Source organism: Notothenia rossii, assembly GCF_949606895.1.
Source record: "Notothenia rossii genome assembly, chromosome: 10".
Taxonomy (NCBI): domain Eukaryota; kingdom Metazoa; phylum Chordata; class Actinopteri; order Perciformes; family Nototheniidae; genus Notothenia; species Notothenia rossii.
This window is the reverse complement of record NC_136908.1, coordinates 55,966,435-55,976,896: the sequence shown is the minus strand read 5'-3', so window position 1 is coordinate 55,976,896 and position 10,462 is coordinate 55,966,435. Positions and strand designations below refer to the sequence as shown.

At 39.9% G+C, this 10,462-nt stretch overlaps 1 protein-coding gene across 3 annotated transcripts in view; it reads right to left on the bottom strand.

The window, feature by feature from the left end:
- Positions 1–2,467: 2,467 nt before the first annotated feature.
- gramd4a (GRAM domain containing 4a) overlaps positions 2,468–10,462 on the bottom strand; it is a 51,497-nt gene continuing 43,502 nt past the window's right edge. For all 3 annotated transcript variants that reach the window (XM_079654364.1, XM_079654365.1, XM_079654366.1), the window contains 5 exons: positions 9,904–10,048; positions 8,846–8,939; positions 8,452–8,542; positions 8,278–8,346; positions 2,468–6,737 (listed from right to left, as the gene is read on the bottom strand). In XM_079654364.1, the coding sequence (XP_079510490.1) occupies positions 6,627–6,737; positions 8,278–8,346; positions 8,452–8,542; positions 8,846–8,939; positions 9,904–10,048 (510 nt within the window). In that variant the 3' untranslated portion in view covers positions 2,468–6,626. The remainder of the gene's footprint in view (positions 6,738–8,277; positions 8,347–8,451; positions 8,543–8,845; positions 8,940–9,903; positions 10,049–10,462) is intronic.

Sequence of the window (10,462 nt, the reverse complement as noted above, 5' to 3'; positions counted from 1 at the left end):
AAAAGTTGAACATTGTTCAACTTTTGATGCCGATAGATGCTCGTGATGCTTGCAAAGCCATGCCATGCTCCCCACAATGCAGTTCGGCGGAGATTAACAATCTTCTACGTCACCCCATTCAAGTTAATGGGCGAAGCGTTGAAAGCATTTTTTGATGCCTGTAGTGTAGACGTACCGTTAGGCTCGAAGCCAGCGTTCCCACAATCATAAACCATTTGCGACCGAGAGTTGACCGGTCATATAACTGAGGCCTCCCATTCCTTAAGAGAGATAACAGACGTCAGGGTTTGTCATAAACGTCAAAGGGCAAAAAGGTTAGATACCTAGGAGTAAGGGAGAATTATTCTCTAACAGAAACCACCTGGCAGGTAGGGATTAAGACGTTTGGATGACCATGAAGGTTGTAGAAATAAAGACTTGTAAAATCAATGTAATATCTTGGTTGCCTTCTTAGGCCTAGTCAAAACGTACAAGGGTATTTTGAAGATGTAAAAACACACAAACACTGGACAGACACAAACGCACACACTCCCCCATGCCTGAAATGCCTCCATTGGACTCCTTTGTTTACTTCCTTAACATAATGACATCACTACGTAACACTTGCATTTTCTATTGGATAGCGCTCCAACACATTGTACATCATCTCTAAGCGGTTCACAACAGACACGTCTTAAAAGAGGCTCAGCAGCACAGGCAGTATGAGAAAAATAAAGACCTTTGTGACATGTCACAGTAGAGGAACAAAATAGAAATATGAACCTGAACATGAGCATAAAATAACCTCTTAATCCTTAGTGACTTCATGCCCAAGCTTATAGATTCAATGCAAATAGGATAAGGAGGATAAGTTCAATGTGCACACATCACACATACCTGACAAGGACAAGGAGACAAACTGTGTCACCATTTAGTCACAGTGAACACATGGTAAATGGTACCACGTTTGGCGATGTCTCCTTGGGGTTGACTAAAAATATACGGAATCCATCAAGCAAAGCAGTGGGCGAGACAGGAGCCGGTGGATGACTGTGAGGTGTCATTGACAGAGCGGCTCTTCAAACTGCCTTTAACTATATGAAGGATTGTGACACTCCCTCAATCGCGCCGTCTGGAAATAGTGCGTTTACGAACAAAGAGAAAATGTGAGCGGTTCTCTCTGCGTGTTACAAAGAGAATATATTCACAAGTCAACACAGATCAGTGAGCGGCGTGCCTTAGGATCAGGAAAAGTATGCGTTTAAGCTTTGACAAATCCTCTGCAGGAAACCTGTGAAGCATGACATGTTGCATTTCTTGTGAGCCACGATTGATTTGTGTTCTTTTGAAGCTAAAACATAGGATTTTTGTTGTAGATCTCTAACAGTGTTACTAAGCGCATTTACTCAAATACTCTACGGAAATAAAAATGTAAGGCACTGCACTTGAGTGTTTCCACATTGACTGATACATGTTGATATGATAGGTTAAGCTACCCCCCTGCATTATATAACATATTCATTTTGTGATTTTAGCCTTTGCAGACCATTTACATGAACAAACACACAACAGGAAATGTAAGACCCCCATAGGCATAATAGGGCCTCTTCTGCTAAAAAAATACTTTTACATTGATATTGCATAGTTGAATGCTTATTTGCAAGTTTAGTTGGAATAATCAAAGCTAAATCAAAATCTTACATTCATCTAACACTGCCCATGAATGGCGGGTGACTTGCAATCAAACTGAATATAAAAAAAGCAATGCAAATACTTTTTCACTCTTTCACCTAATTTGTGTTTTGAATACCTGAATTTAAACATATCTACAAGCCTTTCTCCATGTAATTTAGCATTGTATCACTATGTAGTATATCTCACTATAAACTTGATGTGCAGCCACATCTTTTCCCCTGCAGAGCAAACTGTGCATCATGTCACCATGCATGCAACCAGGACTCCTTTTCTGAGTCATTTGCGCAGCTTGAAAGCGCTTTGACGTCATGTCGTCTACTACTATAAAAGGAACCTGTCATTTTGCATGATAGGCTAAACTGTGCTCGATATAGATAGTGTACGAGGAAACTATGTCCTGTCCTCAACTGGATTTTGTATACTTATTTCCACAAGCTATTGGAAGTATCAAATACTACCGAAGTTCTCAGCTTGGTCACTTACCAAATAAATGTCTTCTGTGGCCACGTGCAAGACTGAATGCCAACACATCTCCATCCTCCTCCTTATTGATTGGCCGTCTAATCAACATATAAAGTGTGGTTAGGCAGGACTGAATAACAAACACCCACCGTTTTTTATTCCTACATGTACAGTTATCCCTGACTTTTGACCCCCCTGTGGAAGTGAGGAAGTAAATACCCTCTCGGCTGATTGAGCCTGTCACGAGGTCTCATAGTGACCTCTTGTGGTCGTGTGGAGATACTGCAGCTAGGAGCTAAAACTGAACAAAAGAGAAACACAAGAGCAAAAATACCTTAAATTCCTTTACTTAAATTAAAAAAATGTACATCACATTATCCTTTACAATAGACATGTCTCTTAAAAACTCAGTGGTTTTTGTTTTATTCACTGTACATTTAAATCATTTGTATACAAATTCCTCTTTGACAAAAGAAAATTGGAGAAAACAAAGAGGAAGTCACAGATGAGAAACGAATAAAACGCTGTAATGACTGCAATGTTTCTCCAATATCTGACTGTACCGAGTTTTATGACGCAGTCCATAAAACAGGACTGGATTCATTTTTAAATGCTATAAAATAAAATAAATTATGTCAGGCTGTTTGAAGCCTTGAGACAATGTGTCTCTGGTACAGTGAGTGCTGTACTCGGTCTTGATGATTACAATGTTTTTAAAACCCCGTAATCAACAGTAACACAGTTAAAGGAGCGATATCGTTAACACAACAGCGAGGACAGCAGCTTCAAAGCTGGGGAACATTTAGAGGACAACACCGCTGTTTTTGACAAGTTCTAATAACAGCAGGTACACTCTCAAACATATTTTGAGAAACATTCGTAGCTTTCTAGTATTTTTAAGCTAATATAGACTCATTTTGTATCACTGAACCTCCGTATAGGCCTACTGGTGACTGAAAGCGCTGCTGTCAATTCAAAAAGGTTAATCGGTTAAAAGCTTATTAAAAACTAAATGTCTCAAACAATCATGTAGCTACCGAGGTGAGAATCTGCTTTGGGTCTGACCACACATTAATATTGTTATTTATTGTACATGTGCTGCTTTTAGTGGCCTTTAAGAAACAAAAATGTGCTTTTAACCATCCCAGGTCAAGCAATGTTTGTTGACAGTTGTGGTAACTTGGGAATATTATGGAATATGTGGATATTTTGTATGCTCTCACTGTTTAAAAATTATATAACAAAGGTTTACATTTTTAATAGCTAGTGCTATAGTTAAGGCTTCTGACCTATGTCTTGAAATGCAATTAAATAAGAACTTATTTAGCTTGGATTAAAAAGTAATAACTAAAAAGTGACAACAACATTTCAACTGAACAACAAACTATCACATTTCCATGTTAAGCTACAGTCAGTACAGTTGCTAAGCGGCTGCTAGCATTAGCTTTAACATTTCCCAAAATGTCACAAGGTTTCTTTAAAATTAGCTGAAGCCTTTCTCCAGTGTCCTTACAGACAGTAATATGCACACATTGATTTATTTAAGAAAAAAAGTTGAACTTTTATCATATTTCTGCTTTTCTCTGCACTCGTGAGGTCACAATAGACAAACTGTCAAAAACACTGATGTTGCCTTTTCAGTCCACAATGACCATATCTGCTCTGTATGAAGCACGTTTGACTTCCACTTACTAAGTACTGTGATGTTAGATAAGACAAATAAAATAAAACACTGAGGTTTTAAAATACTGCTTTTGTTGTCGCAACGATTGAAGTTTTCCTATTGGTTAAAAGCGGTGAGCAGGAATAGTCACGTGACTGGTGGAGGAGCCAATGAGAGCAGAGTCATTTATTCAAGAACAGCAGTCCAGTCTTCATAACTCCGGAGTCAAAGGAATTCAAACTGGGTTACGAGAAAGAGAACAATTCTGTAAACATGAGCTTAGGCAGAATATGGCAGACAGAAAATGAAAGATTTGGCAAAAGAAAAATATATATTTGTACATTTAAAGTGATACATTCTGTGCTTTTCTGATCGCAGCCTTGTTAGGGTCTGCTATCAGAGTTAACAGATTACAAAAGGCGTCAGGTAAAAGCTTTAGAGACTACAACGAGCCATCAAATCACACAGTGAGACAGCGTTCACCTGCTCTAATATCCCCCTGCTCATGGATCCAATTTATTCCTCAACAAAAATAGAAAAATCCATGTCTGGGAAAGGCGGCCTCTTCATAAAAGGCCAAATCAAACAGATGGATGTCAAAGAAAATACTCCATCCTTAATTAGTTTGAACTCAAAATAATAAAGTGGGTCTATGAACTGGTCCATTGCTTCCAAGGCAACTTCATATCCAGCTAATTTGCTTCTAATGATGATAAGAGGACTTGTATAGACTTTGAGAGAAACCTTGACATTTTTAAGTACGGGAAATAATAATTTCATGAGTGTGATTTGGAAGTATCCAGTGGGTAAAAATGGACCGGAATAAAACAAAAATATAAAAGTCAAGGTCTCCCTTTTTAACAGTGTTTTTTGAAAGATTGACATATAAGAAACTAAAGCTTGTGCTGCTGGGCGTACAGTGGAATAGCTACTCTGTCTCTAAAATCCGACGAGAAATCACGACCTGCTGTCCCGTATCATATCTCCATCCCTCTCCAAAAACACAGAGACGTGTCTGATGTCATTTGGCATCGTATTTCTACACATCAAAACCGTTCCGCGAGAGTAGAGACCGGCTTTATTCTCGCGAACGGCGTCTTTAAAATAAAGTGACGTTGAGACTTTATGTTCGGCCTTTATCCATATTAAAAAAAAAAAAAAAGCCTACATTGAAATGATCTGGAACAAGTGGAAGAGCACCCTACACATGTGGCATAACATATAAGTGGGAAAAAAGCAAAAAGATTTAGATTTTAGAAATGGATTTACACAAATAAATCCATATGTTTTTGTTACGGCTTATTTGACCTCAAGCAGCTTGACCACCTGTGTATTTATGCAAGTGAAATCACCCAATCGGAAAGATTCATATGGACATTTAAAGTTTTGATTTATAATTCAAAGGCTAAAATAACTCAATGTTTTAGAGGACTTAGCGGAACATAAACCAGTGGTTTCATTTCATTCAAGTACCTTGTTCTTTTATGGTCAGTTTGAAGGTTTCCTGGCTATCTGTGTACTAATACAGTGCTCATTTACTATGCACTGAGACCAGCAGACTGTGAGAGCTGCTGGCTCAAGTCGACAGACAAATAGTGGCAGTTTGAGACTATTTGCCAACACTGACCATGGATTCCAGCTGAATTGATGAGCCTTTAAAGTCGAGTCTGCAACATCTATCCAGTTCAAGTTCTAGTAAAGTGCAGGGAGAATACCATCAATAGAAGAAAAACGAAAATCTCTATATATGTACAGATTGTGCCTTGAAAAGAGAAGCGGATTAGCTTGGATCTAGTTTTAAATGGCAGTCAGTGTTTCAAACGTCTAACAGTGGTTGTGCTCTCGTCTTGGACGCAATCAGCAGCTCCAGGATCAGCAGTCCCAAAGGCTGTTTGTTACAAAGAGACATTTTCTTCAAAAGAAAGGCATTATTTTTAAAAGAATAAAAACATGTCACGACACGTTTCACGTACGCACACTTACGAACACCGAAGCGGATGCTGCGTACATTGTCTGTTACTTCAACAGAGAAGACTAAAACATAGCGTCGCTGCTGAAATGTGTCTAGAAAAAAGGAAAATCATAATTAGACGGCAGCAGCAATGTAAACTAACAGAAAGGCTCTGTGTCAGTCAGAATGACAACTTCACAGCTAAACACATTGTTTAAAAACACCTCACACTCATATAATTTAGTCGGGCTAAGCCACTAGGCACCGATCAGCCAGCTGTCTAAATATTTCAACATCAGTAGTTGTTTATGCGCTGATTTGTAAAGCTAACATGTTCATATTTGTTCCTACAGATGTCTGGCAGTTAAAAGAACCTCTTGTTTGTCTTCCATTTGCTTTAGGATATTCGTTTGACGGCCAAGTTGAGCACTACTTGAAATCTTCCTACCACAGTAGAAGTCACTCCTTGACTTAGGAGAAAAAACAGAGCCACTTGACGCTATTTAAGACCATCATTTCTGCCCGCACGCACTCACACATGCAAACACGGAAACAAGTACGTCAGGAATCCAGTCAGCCAGCCAGTCAGTGAGGTGGGAGAGGAGAACCAGCTCCCCCCCCCAACAAGCCACACCAATCCTCGCTCCTCTTCAGAACTTGGATTTGTTTAATCCAACACAATCAACAAAGTGTGTGATGTAACTTAATCCCAGCTACACACACACTCGCATGTCCCCTCCAAGGAAATCCACCAAGGGAGGAGGAGTGTGGTGGGTTTGTTTTTCAAGAAGTGTGTTCTAGTCCAGTTGAATCTCAGGAGGCTCTCCGCTCCACTTTAGCCCCAGTATGGAGGTCTGTTGCTGGGATACGGGCTGTCTAGAGCTCGGCGGTGGCCGGAGGTTTGGTGGTGGTCATGATCTTCATGTACTGGGTGAAGATGGCCTCGAAAGCCTCGTCTCTGTGGATCATGGCACCAAACACCAATGGCTGAAGGGAAGAGAAAAGCACAGGGATCATTATTAACCACATCTCAGTCTAGTCCAGCTCAAAGCTAATAACATTATAATCTAAAATTATATACAAAATGTACGCTTCATCTCATGTGCTGTTTTGGTTTGTGCAAAGAGCTCTGCCTTTTACACAACGTGTTTACTTTCATTAGAACAGCTAAAGAGCGATCGCAGGCTGGTCCGACACACACCTCATTTTATGAAGGAGATGTCTGGTCACAGGCGCATGATGTGTTTGTGCTCTGCTCAGCTGTGTGTGTGTGTGTGTGTGTGTGTGTGTGTGTGTGTGTGTGTGTGTGTGTGTGTGTGTGTGTGTGTGTGTGTGTGTGTGTGTGTGTGTGTGTGTGTGTGTGTGTGTGTGTGTGTGTGTGTGTGTGTGTGTGTGTGTGTGTGTGTGTGTGTGTGTGTGTGTGTCCGACAACGGCATTTGTTTTCAAATTACCATGAACAGTAATTTACACACATCTGTCCAACTCCATATTTATATGTGGGTGTTCCCAAATGAAAGAAATGTGTTTAATCTTAATGTCGCACTGTCTGCACACAAACACATATCATGCGCTCTGGTGCATTATTATTATTATTATACACTATTATTAATACACTATTCCGTTGTATTGGCTTTGATGCAATATTTCTTTGTGCAGACACAGTTAGGAAAACAATGAGACAGTGTCAGGTGGGAGCACCTTGGACAGACCATGGAGGAATGCTGTGACCCTGCTGAAGGGGAGCCAGGGCAGGAGGCTCAACATGTTGATGTCAAACATTTGTGTTGTACTCCTGTTCTCACTTTAGAGCCCTTTTAGAACTTATAGCGTTATAATGTCAGCGCCCCACTCTCCATTGCTGTTTATGTTGAAAATAAAAATAAACTTTTCATAACCACAATATTTTAACTGATTTAAACGTGGAAACTGGGGTTATTCATCAGAATTTCGTTGGACTTCTGACTTGCTTGACCTGAGCAATGACTTGACTTGCTTGAGCAAGTATACCGTACTTGAGTATCTAAGTATACATACTTAAGTATGTATGACTTACTCCCACCTCTGTAAATCACACACGGCAGCTTTGCCCTCACAGGAAGTGGTTGTTCCTACACCTTATCTACACTCTGCTCATTTAGCAGAGTTTTCAGCACCAGTATAGTGTTTTGTTACTTGAATAGTATAAAAAAAAAAAACATATCTATAACTTTAATTTGTATAATGCTGGGTTCACCATAACAAGGGCAATACATCCCGTTACGAAGCTAAGGTGGAGACCACTGAGTGTGGGAAGTGTCCACTCCATTCAACTTTTGGTCTATTATGATTACAGTCCATTTTGTACAACAATTGTGTTGGGAAAATGGCCAATATCTTGAAGCTCCATCAAAAAGATTAGCTTAACTTCCAATCCTAAATGAATGAAATGCTAGATGAATGAGAATGGCTGTTTGGAATACCAGTATTGTTTATAATGCTTATAATATGAGCTAGGGCACATAAAGCAGCAGTCATTGCATACTGTACCTTCTGAGTGGAAGGAGTAGCTATGGAGATGCCCATCCCACTTCCTGGTAGGACGGACAGCACTTTGTACTGGGGGGGTTCACAAAGAAAAGAGCGTTATTAATTATCATATCTACCTTCTTATATTGTGCAATGAAAATAATCATTCCTTTGTCATGTTACACAATGCGTTACCTTTTGTATGTCAGTGATGTCCACCAGCTTGATAACCTTATTCTTCTTAGAGGAGCTGGATCTGGAGCTGGAGCTCTCAAAGCACAGGTAACTGAGGGAGAGAAAGAGATAAACAGTAGCTAGCTGTGAGTGGGAAAGAGGAAGACAAACATGGGCTTCCTGTCAGTAACACATGAGAGGAGGAGGAGGAGGAGGAGGAGGAGAGGAGATTTAAAGATCAGAGATATTCTCACGAGGAGGGCTGTCCTATAGGATCCACTGCTGACTGACTGGGACTTACTGAAGCTCAACTTTCAGGCACCTCCACCTTCATGAGTATCTTATTATTTCACCATGCAGTCATTGACTAAATGAAAAGGATGCTTCCCTGATACACTGCAAGTCCCCTCCTTACTTCTCTGTGACGTAGAGCACTCCATTCCTGATGTAGTCTGTGGGCATCTTCCTGTCTCTGTTTATCAGGCAGCACCTCCAGCCGTTCTCACACACTGGAAACACAAGAGATTTATGACACGTGATTTTAATATCATGCTCAAGAAATATGTTCATATGTTCTGTGCGTCTCCATGTCTTTAGCCCTTATCACAGCCAACAAACGCGTAGCAGTGCGATGGAAAGATTAACCTCCACGTACATTTGCTAGAAGGACTTGTGAATTCACATTGTGTGCACCGAATGAAAAGATAGTGTATAACCTGAAGAAGGATTCAAAAGATCTGCCGTGGTTCTCTAAGATATCTGGAGATACGATATAGCTCTACTTGTATATTCAAGATTGGATTGTAAACACATTTCACGTACAGTAAGTCAGATATGTCTGTCTTTTATCTCATAGTCAGTTTTTGTAACAGTTACTTTTATTTCCCTTTTTATCTCACTTTCTCAACTTAAATTGACACACAAAAGCCGTTATATATTTTTGTTATTTACTTATTTGACATATTCTGAAGTAGTTGGACCTAGTGGTCCCATCAGCAGCCTAATCTTTGAAACTGTACAATAACAGCATTAATATCTTGTTAATACTAATACCACACTGTATATATTGTAACGCACATGTTAAATATTGCAGTGCAATGTGCATATTTCTACCTTAACTTCTAATGTTTATATAAATATTTGATTCTATTCCATTTGATCTAGTATTGGACATTTAACTTTAACTTCTCATAAGTATCTTTATTCTATATTTTTGTTATCTTTTTATTGCAAACCCTTGTCGTTACCTTGTGTTTATTTATGTATAACAGTCACAAATCCCACATTTCCTGGATTTATCCTAGAATAAATAAAGTATTCTACTGATGGAAAAAATTTAATGTTTTTTTTTTTTTTTTTTTTAAATAAATAAAAGCTGTGTTGAGCAAAATGAAATGCAGAGCTGTGAATAAATGGAACACTCAAATTCAAAACTGGCACATGTTTATTTGGTTCCGCAGCGAGACCCCTCACCCGCCAGAGGGCGCTCTGACTCCAGCAGGCTGAAGATCTCGTGGAAGGCTCCCTTCTTGGTGCTGCGGGCGCTCCCCGTGTCCTCCTCCCTGCTCAGCCCGCAGGGGACCGTGGCGAGGCTGCTGCGAGAAACCACCGGCTGAATCTGAGGAGAGATGGAGGAAGAGGAGGAGGAAGAGGAGGAGGAGGGATAGGCGGGAAAGGAGAGGAGAAAAACAAACATAAAATAACAGACAAGATGAAAAATAAAAACACCATGAAGGGAAGACGAAGGGCGCGTGGGAGAGGATGAAGAATGATGAAGGGAAAGAGGAAGGACAGGGATATTAAACTCTCCACACATTACTCTACATGTTCCCAGATCTATTGACAAACGTGGCCAAAATGAAGACAGCTCTACTTTCAGTATTTGCATTATGTGCTGCTCTGCATGTGCACTTCTTTGCAGCAGGCTCAGGTGTGACGTGCAAAGCAGAGAGTGGGCCATCATTCACTCGGCATACACAGCAACAGTTTATAGGCAAAACATATTTGTTAGTATGTGGAAGAAACATAAATA